Source organism: Lissotriton helveticus, chromosome 7 (genome assembly GCF_964261635.1).
Source record: "Lissotriton helveticus chromosome 7, aLisHel1.1, whole genome shotgun sequence".
NCBI classification, from domain to species: Eukaryota; Metazoa; Chordata; class Amphibia; order Caudata; family Salamandridae; genus Lissotriton; species Lissotriton helveticus.
Genome location: NC_136068.1, coordinates 49,740,140 through 49,757,274, shown reverse-complemented (window position 1 = coordinate 49,757,274; position 17,135 = coordinate 49,740,140). Strand labels below are relative to the sequence as shown.

Below are 17,135 nucleotides of genomic sequence, written 5' to 3'. Positions count from 1 at the left end.
TATCGTCCTATCACGCTCCTGTCGGCAGACTGTAAGATCCTCGGGAAGATCCTGGCAGACAGGTACGCCCAGGTCATACGCCCACTGGTCCACCCTGACCAGTGTGGGTTCGTGCCAGGTAGGAACACCTCACAGAACATCCGCCGTGTCTTCCACGTTCAGGATCAGGTTCGGGACAGATTCCCCCGCGCCGCTTGCCTGATTAGGATCTGGAAAAGGCGTTTGACACTCTCACCTGGCCGTACCTCTTTTCGATCCTACGTCGCCTCAACGTTGGCCCGACGCTCATGGCATACACTCGACTCCTATACGCCGACCTAACAACGCGAGTGCGGATTGGGAAACACATCTCCTCTGCATTTGAGGTTCGCGGAGGCACGAGACAGGGGTGCCCCCTGTCACCCCTTTCATTTGCCCTGGCCGTCGAGCCGCTGGCGGTCAGACTGCGCCAGGAGGGACTTCACTGGGGCATCCCACTCGCGGACGACACCCATTGCGTCTCTATGTACGCAGATGACCTCCTCATTTATGTCCGGGACATCGAGGTGGATCGAACTCCCATAGGAGTGGCGCTGACTGAGTTCGCTGACGCCTCGGGACTCCAGGTGAACTGGGACAAGTCTACGATCTATCCCTTCCACCCGCGCTTACCAACCCGTGACGTTGGGCTGGGAACCCATAGACTCTCGTGGTCAGCGGAAGCTCCCCGGTACCTCGGTGTCCGCCTGTACCACTCTCCGGCAGACATCTTCGACGGTAATCACCGGAAGGTGCTCGCTAACCTGCGCCCGGCTGTTGCCTTCTGGAGCAAACTCCCACTGGCCCCGGTAGGACGGATAGCCCTGGCCAAAATGGTGATGCTCCCCGGCTTCTCTACCACTTCACAAACCTGCCGGTGGTGCCACCCAGATCCTTCTTCCGGGACCTCGACTCTCTCTTAGGTACCCTTATTTGGGGCGTGAACCGACGCAGAGTGGCCTTGAAAACCCTCCAACTTCCCACAACACAAGGTGGGCTGGGGGCTCCTTCCTTCGAGTCCTACTTCCTGGCAGCGCAGCTCCAATGGCTGTCGTATTGGACCGCGGACCGTTACACTCAGGAGACTTTTACCCCGACCGGTAGAGTTCCGACTCCGGAGCTCTCCCGTCTTCTCCTCCCGGGCACCAAACCCCGAAGTACGTACCCCCTTCAAGTCACGATAGCGCGTCGATGTATGATGCGGGTCCACCGGATGGCCCCCGGTAGAACCCCATACTCCCCGTTACTACCGCTGGTGGGCTGCCCCAGACAGGACTCCTATTTCTCGGCGCCAATGCTGGCTGAATGGACACATTGCGCCATCACGGATATGGAGTCGCTCTTCGAGGAAGGACAGCTGAAACCGATCAATCAGCTGGTCGCAGAATATGACCTTCCCCCAGGTCAATTCCTCAGACATCGACAGCTGCTCGAGGGATTTTGACCCTACCATAATCTCAGGGCAGGTGAACCAGACACACACCCAGTAATACAAGCAATCCTACACATGGGAGTGGGACGCCACTTGGTCACCTGGTTGTATAAATCGATCCAGGAACTCTCGCACGCCCCCCTGACGGCCCTACGGGCCGCATGGGAGGAAGACATTGGTCGCGCATTACACGACTCCGAGTGGAACAAGGAGCTCGAGGCCCCTAAGCGCGTCTCTAGGAATGCTCGATTCAAAAACATTCAATACTATATACTGCACAGGGCATACCTCACCCCGGCGCGCCTACAACGGTTTTACCCATCTACACAATTCCTATGCCCCAGATGTCGATCCCCCGACGCAGATTTTCGTCACATGTTTTGGAGCTGCCCCGACCTCCACCCCTTGTGGAAAACGGTGCACGACACACTGGCGGATCTCACGGGCCTCACAACACTAGCCTCCTGGGAGTCCAGTGCACTAGGCATCTTTCATGTCCCTAAACAAGAACCAGTACATAGGCGCTTCGTATCCTTGGCACTGCTGCTAGCAAACAGATGCATAGCTATGCATTGGCGATCCCCGGAGTGTCCCCCCATAGCAGCTTGGACGGGGGCAGTTTGTAAGTGGGCGGCGGCGGAGGAGGATGCCCTGAGGGAGGAGGAGGCCAGAGGTGCGCGTAAGCATCCCGTTTCCATGGAATGGGCCATGCTCCTGCATAGCTTCCGGCAGTCCCTGCACACAGAAGACCCACCTACGCCCCCCCCCCTCACTCGAGTGAGCATATAGTCCATGGTAAAGGCCCTGTCCCCACACCGACCATCCCACTACACACACACACGGAACGCCCCCTCTCTCTGACTGCTCTACCTTAATATGAGTGCACACTGAGGGAACCCCCTGTCTCCCGACATCCGACACTTGGTTTTTCCTCTACCGTGCTCTTGCCTACGCCTATTTGCTCCCTCCTACAGTTATGTCCCCCCAGTTACTGGTAATACAGTTATAAGAACTATACAGACCCCGAGCCTATGCCACCAAGGCGGGAATTCATGTACCCACTTGTATCCTCCTTCCTGAGAACATATCTGATTGATCTGTACTGTTTAATGGAAGGAATACCAAATTCCACAAGTTTATATACAGAAATGTTGCGCGCACGGCTGACCGTGGCTGAATGTTGATGCCACGCCGGCAGTTGATCCACTATGTACCCAGGTGTTATGATGCAACAATAAAAACAAATTTAAAAAAAAAAAAAAAAAAAACGTGGTTAGTGCTGCTTTTTTGTCTCTAACAGGGTTAGCGTGAAGCTTGATAATAGGAGAAATGTCGGCATTTCTCCTATTATTTTGCTCTGGAACGCCCACTTTGCTTCTCATTAGAGATGCAAAGGGGAGCATAGTGAAAAAGGGCGCTAACATGTGGTTTTGCATGTTAGCACCCTGTTGTTGATATGGCGAAATTTTTATCTCTGCTTCTTTGGCTTTTAAAGCCAAAAAGAGATAAAGCCCTTGTTAATATGCCCCTAAGTGACTGTCGTGCAAGGGGCGATCAAAGCCTTTCAATGCACAGAGAATACCCACCTGCTCCCTGATATAATGATTTGCGTTGACAACTCCAAAAACGACCCGGTAGAACATTACCACCATTTCTAATATGAGAGAGAAATATTACTTCCTGTTAGAAAAGGTCCTTTTGATATCGACCCCTGATCAATAGGTGTACTTTCTGTGAGTTAGTCAGATACATTATGCTTTCTACACCTCCACCTTCATTTCCCAAAAAAACAGAGGACAGAAAAAGTAAAGGGCCTCCTATGAAACAAAGGGGCATATTATCAAGGACGGGCGATACATTATCGCCGCTTTTATTGACAGGAAACTGCCGATAAAATGGCGATAATGGGCTTGATAATATGCTCTATAGAATTCCTATCGAAGCCCATGTTAGATGTCTTCACATCTAATATGGGCTTCGATAGGAATTCTATAGAGCATATTATCAAGCCCATTATCGCCGTTTTATCGGCAGTTTTCTGCCGATAAAAGCGGCAATAATGTATCGCCCGTCCTTGATAATATGCCCCAAAGTGTAAGTGGGGTGTGCTTTCTCCTATGTTTGGGGAAAGAGCAGGGCCAGCTTTAGGGCAGTGCGACTGGTGCAGCCGCACTGGGGGCTGACTGGTGGAAAGGGCGCCGACCACAGGGGGAAGTTGTGTTTAGCAATACCTTATGAATAGAGTGATGAGGGACAGTTTTGCCCAGGGGGTAGTGGGAGAATTTGAGGAGGCAGTCATGGGATGTGGGGGCGCCAAAAATGGTTGTCGCACCAGGCGCTAACAGCGCTACAGTCGGCCCTGGGAAAGTGTGTGGTGCAAAAGTGCATGCTGTTCGGTCCCATTAGGCCATAAAAGACCCCCAAGTTGTGGCTGAAAAAAAACATGACTTAAAACATGCCAGGAGGTGCCCAGAGCAACATCACAACCGTTTTCTTCCATGGTGATAAACTCTGGTGGAGCCCCTCAACTGCAACATTGAACAACAGCGCAAGTGTCAACAGAGGGGTGGTTAAAGGTAAAAGAAAATAATGGCAACTAAAAACTAATTAGACATTAGATAAAGACATCAGCCGGCTATTGATCGAAGTTGGGTAATGCTAGCAGCTAGCCTCAATCAAAAGACTTACCTTCTGACTTTTTTACTTTTATGAAATGAGTTCTGCCAGCCAGGCAAAGTGTGAAGACTCAGGTGGGATGAACTCCAGGAGGCTGTGTATTCTGGTTCCGAGAATCTGCTGGTGGTCCGAGTCTTGATGCAAAAAACACTAAATAGAGCAAACCTGGAAAACTTGCCAAGGTACCAGTGCACTTTGTCTCTTTCTTCCAGAGATGCAAACGCTTTGGAAGGTCAATGTTAGACCTGTCAGCCTTAATGTGGTCCTCCCCCAAACTTTGGCCTTCATCTTCCCATTTTTGCAGTTCTTGTTTTGTTGGCCTTGGGACTCTGTTTACCACTGCTGACCAGTGCTAAAGTGCGTGTGCTCCGTCCTTTAAACATGGTAAAGTTGGCTTACACCCAGTTGGCACATCTCATTTATTTGTAAATCCCGAGTAAAGTGGCATCACCCGTACAAAGGGCCTGTAAATTAAATGATACTAGTGGGCCTGCAGCACTCCTTGTACCACCCACTTAGGTAGCCCTTTAAAAATGTCTCAGGCCCTGTCATTGCAGCCTGTGTATGCAGTTGTAAACTGCCATTTCGACCTGGCAAAAGAAACCTCTTTCCAGGCCTAAATCTCTCTTTCTAATACATATGTAATGTATATCCCTAGGGTAGGCCCTAATCAGCCCATAAAGCAGGGTGCATTGTATTTAAAAAGTTGGTCATGTACTTTTAAGTTTTACTTGTCCTGCTAGTGAAAAACTCATCAATTAAGCAGCCTGGTAAACATGTCTCAGGCCTGTCATCGCGGTCTGTGTGTGCAGTTTTAGAGCAGAGAGGTGTAAAAAGGGGCGTGGCCTCTTTACACGTCTCTGCAAGGCAGCCCCCTGGCGCATTTGCAGAGGGGGAACTAATTCCCCTTGAATACTGGGGGTCCTTTGGGGCCAACTAGGCCACCAGGAACCTCCAGTATGCGCCAGGGGGCTGCGTTGTAGAGAAGTGTAAAAAGGGGCTAACATTGACTGGAGTTTTGGAACTTTAAAAAATTCCTCTAAAATCAGCCGAACTATGAATTCCGATTTACTCACCTGTTATCAGGAGAGACCTCAGTGCTGCATCTTTCAGCCCACTACTGATCCTGAAAGGTAATTCTAACCATACTTACAGTAACTTGAATTTCCTTCCATAGGCTAACATGGGCTGGTTTTGACTTGAAAATTCTTCTAAGTGTGCAGTTTTGGAACTTTAAAAAATTCTTCTAAAATCAGGCGAACTACGAATTCCGATTTACTCACCTGTTATCAGGACAGACCTCGGTGCTGCATCTCTGAGCCCAGTACTGATCCTGAAAAGTAACTTGAATTTCCTTCCATAGGAATCCATTGTCTGGTTTTCACCAGAAAAGTTTCTGTGTCTATTTTCACAAACTAAAAATATTCCTAAAAAAATCGCATGTATGACTTAAACACATTCTTTCAACTGTTAACAGGAGATGCACCAGTGCTGGAACCAAAATCCACCACTGAGTAAGAAAAAGTAATGATAACACTACTTACCTGCTAAGTGAATTTCCTCCCATAGGATAACATTGGTGATTCTATGTGAAAAAATTTCTAAGTGTCAACTTTTAAAATACAATAATATGGGGGGGCGGAGCTTGCCGGCATCAATGCTAGACGTGTGAGGGCTGAGCTCCGCGCCTTCACCCGATATTATCCTGTTAATTATCCTTAATTGACGGGCTATCCTCCACATCAAAGGGCGATCACGCTCCCTGAACGTTGCTGGTGCCAGCGGAGGCGTCGCGGACGAGGTTCGGCGGCACCGGAGTGACTGGGGAGGTCGCGGCCAGCGGGAAGCTCTGGGCCCAGAAGCAGCGGGCTGTCCTGCGGACCTATCCGGCGTACGTGCACTGACGTGCGGCCGGCGGCGCAGTGAGCACCCGGGACCCTCCCGGGACCCACCGGATCATCCTTGAAGACACCGCGGCGGGCAGCGGGTCGCGCTGCCGACGTGGACACAGCAGATTAAACCCGGCGGCCGAACCACGGCGGTCTCCCTTCGCCCTGGGCATCGTCTGGCGAATCGGCAGCTGGCGGCCATTTCACTCTATCTGCACGACCTGGGCCCTGCCTCGGGACTCCGGCTCTCCAGGTGTGTGCACCGTGGCGCAAGGGGAGATACTACTGGCCCCCCCGCCCTCGATTGACCCCCGCTGACCAGCACTTCCTTTGTTCTGCCGGTGGATGCACGGAGGGGCATCGGGACAGGGCCTGGACGCCTGGTGGGAGTGGAGTTATTTGAACTGCCTCGAGGGAGCGGCCATCTTAGAGGTGAATTAGACACTGGGAAGTGGCCTGCACGCGGCCACTTCGCCTGGGACATTACATGGTGGCGACAGCGCCCTACTGCCAGTTGTACTGAACGGGGCCTGGAAGTGCACCACACCTGGTGTCTCCGTGTGTACCTACGCTCTGTGTGACGCATACTGGAACTCTGCTAGCGCATATTTTTTTTCTGTCCTGAACTCTGGGGTCCCACGGAGAGTCGAGAGGTAGGCGGACATATCCCCAACAGTGGGACGGCTGGCAGTGATCGTACCTTCTTGAACCCCTGGAGCACGTCCCCCCCCTTCTGCTGGAGGTGTGGAGCACACGACTTTGGTGGGACTGTGACACTCGTCGGGGGAGACGACTGGCAGGGGGCGTTGTCAGAGCGCCCACGACGCGAGCTGCTGGTGCTGTCTGATCCAGGTGACATTTCCCCCAAAGCCCGTTGGCTTGGAGTTGCAGAGGGCAGTTGGGCGCGGACCCAGCCTGGAGGTGCGCGATGGGTAAGAACGATAAGACCCAGACCAAGCTGGCGTTTGAACAACGCAAAACAAAGGCCCCGGAGGAAGCAGAGCCCGATACGTCCCATCGAAGCAAGGGGCCTGAAGGTACTCTATACACAGACATAAAAGAGATGCTCGTCTCCATGGAGAAGGGGATGCAAGACAGCATGGCGTCCATTGGGACTAAGATTGACGCCCTCACCTACCGAATGGATCGCATGTCGGAACGTGTGGACAAGCACACGGAGAGGATTGACATGTCAGAACGGCGTATAACGGAGGTTGAGGAGGCACAGATGGAATGGGACAAGGATCGAAAGCAATTCTCTAGACTTCTACAGGTTATCCAGGATAAATCGGAGGATTTGGATGCTCGCTCAAGGTGCTCGAACATACGCATCACAGGAATTGCGGAGACGACGCAGACGGGGAAAATGGAACTCTTTGTGGAGAAACTGCTCATCACCCTCCTAGGCGAAGATGTATTCTCCCCGATGTTTATTGTTGAGAGAGCTCACCGCACACTGGGGCCGCGGCCGAGCACTGGTGCCCCCCCCGAGGCCGATAATAGCGAAATTGTTGAATTATAGGGATCGCGACGCCGCACTTAGGGTGGCCAGAGACAAGGGGAAGCTACAGTACGAGGGCATGGAAGTGTCCCTATACCCAGACTTCACGGCGAAGGTCCAGGATGAGAGGCAACGCTTTGCTCCATACAAGAAGCAGCTGAGAGACCTTGGTCTGGATTACGCTATGTTTTACCCAGCAAAATTGAGGATCAACAGACAGGGTCGCTCGCACTTCTTCAAGGACCCAAGGGAACTGCAGAAATCGTTGAAGCAATGGACTAAGGAGCAGAAGAACAGCCCGCATGAACGGACCGGAAACCAGGAAGAGAGCAGCCATCTGGACGACCAAGAATAAACATGCTGGCGCTCGAATGCGCTAAACTACCCCCACCCCAGGACACGCCTGATCTGAAACTGTGGCATGTTTTTTTTTTTTTTGGGACTCTGCCTTGACAGAGCGACCAGGTATGATGCAACGCTGCGGCCGAGAGATCGCTACTCCCTATGGACGGACTGAGCACACCGGAGGGGTGAGATCTTTCTATTTTGTTACCCTCAGATGTCACTTTCTGGCTGTTGCAATGCACACTTTAGGGCGTGTTTCTACTTGATTATTGCTCACATTTGCTTTGATGATTGTGGGTGGGGGGTAGCAGGGGCTGGACGGGGCATGTTTTGGAGTTGCCCAACACGCACACACGAAGAACTGAGGCACGACCTCCCGTCAATGGTCCACAACCTGGGTGAAGGTTTTGAGAGACTCATTGCTGCACTGTGTGAGATTGATGCACAACTGTGCGCTTCTAGTGGCGACCTCCGCCCTAGTGCTTTTGCTACTAGTTGCCCCAAAGAGGGCTTTCCCTGAGACCATTCGGGGACATGTTTTGATCTGTAAGTTGGTGGGTGGGATTGGGTACTGTCAGGCCAGGTTGGGGGCGGTCTGCTGTGGGTGGGGGGATACATGTTTGAAGGGATTTTGCTGTGTTACACGGGGAGTTCTGAAGGTTGAGCCAAGCAGGGAGCTTTCCGTTTTTTCTGGTAGGAGACCCACTGATACTGATACAGTCATACAGAGACAAATTGGAAGTACCGGGGGGACGCCAACGGACACTTGTACTGCAATGTACTTGATATGGCTGGGACGAATGTTATGACCGCTGGTGACGGTCCTGATACACTGAAGACTTTGACCTGGAATGTGAGGGGGCTGAATGATCACCGCAAACTTAGAAAAGTGCTCAACTATCTCCATAGACATCACGTTGATTTGGCGTTGTTACAAGAATCACACCTTCCCCCATCGAGCAAGATGCTGGCAGCTAAGGGCTTTGGAGGTAGCTGCTTGGCAGCGGGATTCACCACACACTCTAGGGGGGTGGTGACGTGGGTCAACCCTCGATCACGACTGAGGCTTACATTGATTGAGGCAGACCCGGAGGGTCGTTACTTGCTCGCCAGATGTGTTGGTAAAGGGCATGATCTGATAGTCATGAATGTATACGGGCCTAACTATGACCACCCTGAGTTCTACTCTGCGCTGGCCGGCCGCTGCAGGTCTCTGGCTACATCCACAATTCTATGGGGGGGTGACTTCAACTTCGTGTTCGATCCGGATCTGGACAGATCTAGGGGGCCGCCTCGCCGGCCATCTGCAGCGGCCTCCCACATGCAGGCGGAACTGATCAAACTCGACCTTGCTGATGTCTGGCGATTTAGGCACCCCACACAGGGAGGGTTCACGCACTATTCGGCTTTCCACGACACACATACTAGAATTGATTATTTCCTTGCTTCACAATCAGTGATCCCTTGTGTTCATAGTATTGAGGTGCTTCCCCGTACCCTATCTGACCATTCCCCTGTTCTCCTGACACTGACAGTGCCGACAAGGCGAATTCCGCCATTCATCTGGCGATTCCCCCCCTATTCTCGGCTTGACGAGGTGCTTAGAGGAGAAATGGCTAATGATATAGACACCTACTTTGAGACTAACTTGGGGTCGGTGGACAGTTTCCAGACTCTATGGGATGCATTCAAAGTTTACATCAGGGGGATGGCCATGGCCAAGCACTCTAGTGTTTTGAAGTCCATAAGACTAAGGTTGCAGCATCTCGAGACGCAGCTTAGGGATCTTGAGACGAGACAACTGACAGATCCGACAGATGACACCACGGCACAGATAACACAATTACTATCTGAATACGGTGAGGAGGCGGATAGGGAACTGCAACATATGGGCAAGTATGCTACGGCTCGGGCGTATGGGGAGGGTGAGAGGCCCAGCTCAGTATTGGCCAGAATAATGCGCCACGAAAGGCGTCCCTTGGTGATTGATGAAATACTAACCCCCAAGGGAGAGATCCTTACTGATGAGTCGGAGATCATAGGTGAGTTTAGAGGGTACTATGCGGATCTCTACAAGTCGAAATTCTCCCAGATGGAGGACGAGATTGACGACTATCTAAGTTACATCAAAATGCCTTTTCTGACGGACACGCAAAGGGAGTTTCTGATGACTCCGATCCAGGAAGATGAGATACGGGATGCGTTGGGTGGAATGCGTACGGGCAGCGCCCCAGGGGCGGACGGACTCACAGTGGGCTTTTACAAGGCATTCATAGACATCTTAATGCCACATTTGATATCCCTATTCGACGACATCTGCGAAGTAGGCAGCATGTCGCCTTCTATGAGGGAAGCACAACTGATCACTATCCTGAAACCTGGTAAGCCCCCCACTTCCTGTGGTTCCTATAGACCCCTTTCCCTAATTAATGTGGACACCAAACTGTATGCTAAAGTGTTAGCCACACGCCTCGCTCTACTGACTCCAGAACTCGTGGCTTCATTCCAGAACGAAATCTCACATATAACATCCGCACAGTCCTGGGCACCATGCAACATGTCCGACAAGAGAATAAGGCTCTCGCCATTTTCCTCGATATGGAAAAGGCGTTCGACTCAGTTGAATGGCCGTTCCTGTCGAGAGTGCTGAGGAAACTGGGGCTGGGCGAACCCTTTCTGCAAATGCTGGGGGCCCTGTATTACAAACCAACGGCCCGGCTAAGGATTGGAGACAGGGTCACTGACCCTTTCGACATCCGCAGAGGTACTAGGCAGGGCTGTCCCCTCTCCCCCTACTATATGCACTGGTGGCGGAGCCCCTGGCTTGCGCGATCAGGGAATACCATTCGCTAGAGGGCATCAATTTCCCAACATACAAAATAGGCATTTCCACATACGCAGACGACACACTGCTGTATGTCCGCGACCCTGAAACGAATCTTAAGTCAATACTCAGAGAGGTTGTGCGCTTTGGAGCACTTTCGGGCCTGAGGGTGAACTGGACGAAGTCGGTGGCGTTTCCGCTAACGCCAGTCACGGTTCCGTTTGAGATGGAATACCCGCTACAGTGGTCGGCTGACCCGGTTCGGTATCTGGGTATACAGTTGCATACTGATCCGGACATACTGATCCGAGAGAACTATGGTGTGGCCTTTTCCAAACTGGTGGACGACGTCGAGAGGTGGTGCAAGCTCCCCTTGTCCCTAATGGGCAGGATTGCAATCATGAAAATGGTGGTCTTACCGAGATTCTTGTTTCTGTTCTCGAATATCCCGGTTGTCCTATCCAAGGCATTTTTCGCACAGCTTACACAAGTCCTAGTCAAACTGGCCTGGGGGGGAAAGCAACCAAGAATACAATGGAGCGTGTTGACTCTACCTTACGAGATGGGGGACTAGGCGCTCCGGACCTGGAAAGATATTACAGGGTCGCGCAGGCAGCGCACCTGCACTCTTGGTTACATGGTAGGCATGATATCCCCCATGTAATACTAGAACGTCTGTTCGCGGAACCTCTTCCCCTGCCGGCCACTATTTGTTGCCCGGCTGATCGCAGCGTGGGCAAACTGGATTCTATTAAAACCACGAATCATGCATGGCATGCACTGATGCGTGCCCAGGGTTGTGAACTATTATATTCCCCGCAACTACGTGTGGAATGGGCTGTATGGCTCCCATTACTCAAAGAGAAGGGTGTCACGACGGCGCTGCACAAGCTGGGCATCATGACGTTAGGAGACCTCTTCGTGGACGGCACGGTGAGGACGTGGGAACAGGTCCCCTCCGCCACACGGACAGCGGCTTCGTTGTTGACGCGCTTTCAGTATCACAGAGTGCGGAGCGCGCTGCAGGAACTCTTGGGCCCGGGCCTGGTGGAACCGACTGAGGTTCCGGAACTTACCTACGTGATAAAGATGGTATCCCCCTGCAAGCTGGTTACCAATCTTAATAAACTGGGTGCTCGACATACGCAGCTTCAGCATTCCACAGCTAGAACGGCATGGGAGCGCGATCTTCATACACAGATAGATGACGGGATGTGGAGGTACTGCTGCACTAGCACCAAGAGATTGTCTCTGAATGGGAGGCACCGACTGGTGCACTTTAAATATCTGCATCGAGTATACTACACGCCGGAGAGACTACATAGGTACGGGCTGAGGCGGACGGCGGAGTGCGTACGCTGCCACACACAATCGGCTGGCTTTCTGCACATGGCCTGGAGCTGCCCTGGCATTAGCAAATTCTGGGGGGCAGTTTTTTCGGAACTCAGTCAGATATTGGAGGTGGAGATAGCAGTCGATCCGGCACTGGCACTGTTGGGTTACTCCAAACCACTGCCTGTGGCGTTGAGACGCCTGGCGGACATGGCTCTGCTAATGGCTAGATGCGTCGTGGCTGTCTGCTGGATGAGGGGCCCGCTGCCCACAAAGAAGAGATGGGCAAGGGACATGCTGTATTGCTGTACCCAATCAGAAACGTATAGCGAATTGCTTCCACCCACGAGCCGCCCCAAAGACTTCTGGGGTCTGTATAAGTCATATGCACATGTAGACGACTCGGGAGGGGAATCAGGGCCTGAGCGGCACGCAGACGATCGACCAGTTCAGATGGAACCTGCTGCGGAGACCGGGGAGGACGTAGTGTGAAGCCTGAGCCGGAGCTAGGGTAGAACTGACTGGCTGGGAGCCTTGAGGGGTGGTATGCGGCGCTCACACTATGTAAGTGATAGTTAGTAGGGAGGCTACATGGGATTCGGTAGGTAAAAGAGATGGGTTAGACTTCTTGGGAACTCCGATCAGCTAGTTAGAGGCACATATTCATGACATGGTCAGTGATGTCACTGACCATGTCATGAATGATGTAATATGTGACATCATCAGCAGTGGATTACGGGCACGCGAGATATAGTTAGTACAACTAACTATATCGGAGGAATTTCAATGGTTTTGTACGAGTGAAATGTTCAGCTAACTATGACACCCCTAAAACCTACAGTTTTTTCAGTGAATTTCTAAGGTTTTTAAAATGCTAATTCCTAACTATATCAGGCCTGAAACCTATGTTTTTTTTCAGTGTATATATATATATATATATATATATATATATATATATATATATATATATATATCAGCATACAAAGTGATCCACAGCCATTCTAGAGCGCTCCACAGCGTGTGCTCTGCCCAGGGGTCGGATCGTGACCCAGAACAATTTTGGATACAATGGAGGCGGCACAGCCAGGGTACTTTTTCAGCCTTATTTTATTTTTACTTCACCCCACCAACGCGTTTCAGCCACAACTGGCCTTGTTCACGGTCTCCGTGAACAAGGCCAGTTGTGGCTGAAACGCGTTGGTGGGGTGAAGTAAAAATAAAATAAGGCTGAAAAAGTACCCTGGCTGTGCCGCCTCCTTTGTATCCAAAATATATATATATATATATATATATATATATATATATATATATATATATATATATTAAAGATAAACAACCTTTCCCCAACGTCAAGGATATTAACATTGAACATGCTGTAATTGAGGGGAATGCCACATCGTACTGAGAACACTATTACAAAGTATTATGGGTAAAGTAGTCCGATTATGGATTGTATGGACAACTGAGTTATAAAGTTGGAACTTCTCTTAAAAATGATTGCACGATGCAACAAACGTGGGAGTTCAACTACTAAATGAACCCTGGTTGTCAAAGTGCGTGTACTTTGAAAAAACAAATAACATTGACAAAGGCAGGGCACAAGTCCTAAATAAAGAAGTGGGGGGACGCTCAGAGACAGGAAGTGACGTCACGACAGGAAGTGACGTCACGGAAGGTAAAAAACCTAGAAGTGGGGGGCGCTCAAATACGTGAAATGACGTCACGACCGGACGTGACGTCACGAAAGATAAAAAAACACTCGATCTACACTTTGTGGTCCTCTGCTGTTGTTTTGCTTTTATGGTGTATGTGTTTTCAGAGGTTATTAAAGGGGTGTTCTTTCGCTTAAATAACGACCCTGTCTGGCCATTGCATCTTTATTTTGACTGTTAAGACGGCGACAGAGCATCCGGTGGCCTAGTTTTCCGTCTCATACCAGATGCCAAGCATGGCTGTCTGTACCGACCTTGTTATGGGGGCTTGGCCGTCCCTGATGCAGAGAGGCCCGGTATTTTCAACACCCTGTAAGAGTGTAGGAGCGGTGCACCCGAAGGCTACCTCACAGAGAATCCCCAGCGCCATTTGCTGCAGCACACAGGAGTTGACAGACCAGCGTGGCGCCTTCCCAAGCAGAACGTCACGAAGCACTTGCCACAGACACGCACAACTGGCGGCCGAGAGCCTCCCATCAGAGCAGTAAACCTCTGCAGGACTGACTTGGGAGATCGACGGGGCGGCCGGCCGTGAGGGCGAATACCGCTATAATTTAAAGCCCAGCTTTTGCGCAGGGGGGATGGCGTCCACCCGGTAAGGCCCCTTAAAATAAGTGGGGGGATGCTGTCCACCCGCGTGGTACCCCGACTCGAGCCCTGGACAAAGGTTACTTTAAAACCAATGGTGCATGTGGTGCCCCCCTTCGCTGTCTACTACCACAGCACATATAAGTTGGGAACAGCTGAGCCTCTGGACTGCATATGATTAAGGGCGTTTTACACTCAAAACACGTTATGCTGCACTCTCTGACTGCTGTCCATGAATAAAAACAAATGTTGATACTTACTTTTCTGAACGGTGGGCTTCTTTATGCTGGAACTGCAGCATAGTTGACGTATGGAATGTTGAGGCGGTGACGACGCCAAGAAGCCCCGACCCGCTTGGAAGGACGCCTTTCTCGCATATCTGGGGAGAGGAGTTGGCCTAACGGCAATGGCGTTCGACCTCAAATCTGGGGCACCGGGTACGAGTCTTGACAAGGACGCGCAACATCCTGTGATTCTGGGCAAATCACTTAAGCTCCCTATACGTAACGGAAATTAATGTGTCCTCATGCAACTCAACTTGTGCTCTTGTAAAGCGCTCTGATACCCGATACCTTCGGTTCAAGTTTGCGCCATATAAAACTCCATAAAACTAATATAAATTTATTCATAATTGTATTGATTTTCAATAATGTAATTTAATTTGACATTATTACCAGTTGGGGGTGTTTAAGACCCTACCTCCAGCATTGTTGCAGTATCAGTGGTTGTCCATCTGAGTTGCTGGGTTACTACTGTCTCTTTTTTTGGCAGTAGTCACACTCTGGAGTGGAGACATGTAATTCTATACTTTCAAGTAACTTTACACTTGGATTTTGTGAATCGCCAAAAGTAGTAAAATTATTCAAAGTGTAATGTAAACTACAAGTATAAATTAGTCACAAGTGTAAGCTATCTTTGCGAAAAGCCCTGTGAGTGTGGTCAGGGAATAGGACTTATTTGAAAATACCATTGCATTAAAATAATTTGATCCTTTCTGCATCCAGGTGGATAACAAAGGATGCTTCCATGAAGTGGTGTCAACAAAAATCTTCCAGATGAAGCGTACAGGCTACGACAATGAAATCCAAGTGACTGCCACCATGGTGGAGGAGGGGACAGGTACAGCAAGCATAAAGTAGAACTGACAATGATAGCAGTTGTGAATAGACTACTCACCTCAACCAGCAGAGGAGAGGAAGGGAAGGCACTGTAAACATAATGTACAAAGCTAAAACTGAACAATAGATGTACAACACTTAGAGGCTGATATCGATGGTAGGCGGACTTCAGTCTGCCATTGTAGCGCAGATTGGGACCCCCTGCCTACAAGGCGGCGGTCCCATAGGGCAAATTACAATGTGACTGCCACCCTGGAGGTTGCACTGCCCATGTTTTGCATTGTGGCGGGTGCTGCACTCTGCAGCACCCGCCACAAGACAAAACATACGCCCCACACATATCCCGGTGCAGTGCCTGCCACATGATGCAGGGATATGTTTTGGGGGCACCATAGGTGCTCCCCTGTGCCCACAGCTTAACGCCAAACATAATGTAAAAGGTGTCCATTGCCTATTCACCACAGTCAGAAAGGTGAGAGGAAGGGATAGGTGCTGTAAACTTGAAGTGAAACTAGCAATAGTGAGAGATTTAAATAGTCCACTCACCACAGCTAGCCCAAGGAATTAAGAGACATACCATACACTGTAAACATGATAGACAAATGACATTAATGTGAGGCATATGTGGTTCATTTGCCCAAACCAGAGAAACAGAGAAAGGCACTGGTAATGTAAACATACTTTAGGTATGTCATTAATGAAAGATGTATATTCAATACAGCTGTGTTAGAAGAGTATGGGGCAGTTACAATAGTCAGAATATAGAATTGACATAAGTAAAATATATGCATAGTGCTTTGCCGCAACAAGGATAGCGGTGACAAGTACTGTAAACATAATGTCAAACTGACATGAATGAAATGTGTTCATATTGTATTCACAACAGACACAGGAGTATTGGAAGTGACTGGTGCTATTAGCATAATGCAGACATTATTTAAAGATGAATATTAAACACATCTGTGTTACAGGACCTAGGGTCAGTTACAATAGACATAATGTTGAATTGACATGAGTAAAATATATGCATAGTACTTTGTCACAACAAGAATAGCGGATACAAGTACTGTAAACGTAATGTAAAACTGACATGTAGGAAAGTAGCTCATAGTGTATTGAGAACACCCACATAAGTGGAGAAAGTGAACGGTACTATAAACATAATGCAGCTCTGAGATTATTGAAAGATGCATATTGAACACAGTAAGGTCAGAGGAAAAAGGGAGAGTTACCATGAATATAAAGTATATAAAATAATTTAATTGTGCCTTTCTTACAGACAGGATACAGCAGGAAGTGACAGTTAGTGTAAACATATTGTAGAACTGACATCTATCATATACATGTTTGGAGAGGAAAGAAGATACTGCTGATGTAAAGAAAAAAAATGAAAACCTGGCATTAATAAAATGAATACCAATACAGTCTCTAAGATAATGAAGTAAGGAACCCATATTGTATACACACTGTATACTGAAGTTAATTATACAGTGACACAGACTTTGAGCCACAGTCAAAAAGGTGGATGAGAAGGTGGGAACCATGATGTAGAGTTTGGAGAACAAACCAGATCATTATTGCAAACACCACTGCTGCTGCCTCACTAGACGTACAGTTGAAATCACCGATGGACTGTTTTGCTGTGGCAGGCAGACATAGTTAAAATGCTCTTTTTAATTGAATTGCCAGCTGCTGAATAC

General features: G+C 49.7%; 1 protein-coding gene across 1 annotated transcript in view; it reads left to right on the top strand.

Annotated features, from left to right (window-relative positions):
* The window catches only part of LOC144768001 (alpha-2-macroglobulin-like), a 203,923-nt gene that overhangs the window by 86,055 nt on the left and 100,733 nt on the right, over positions 1 to 17,135 (top strand). The window contains exon 9 of the mRNA XM_078651390.1: positions 15,322 to 15,436. Coding sequence (XP_078507516.1) covers positions 15,322 to 15,436 — 115 coding nt within the window. The remainder of the gene's footprint in view (positions 1 to 15,321; positions 15,437 to 17,135) is intronic.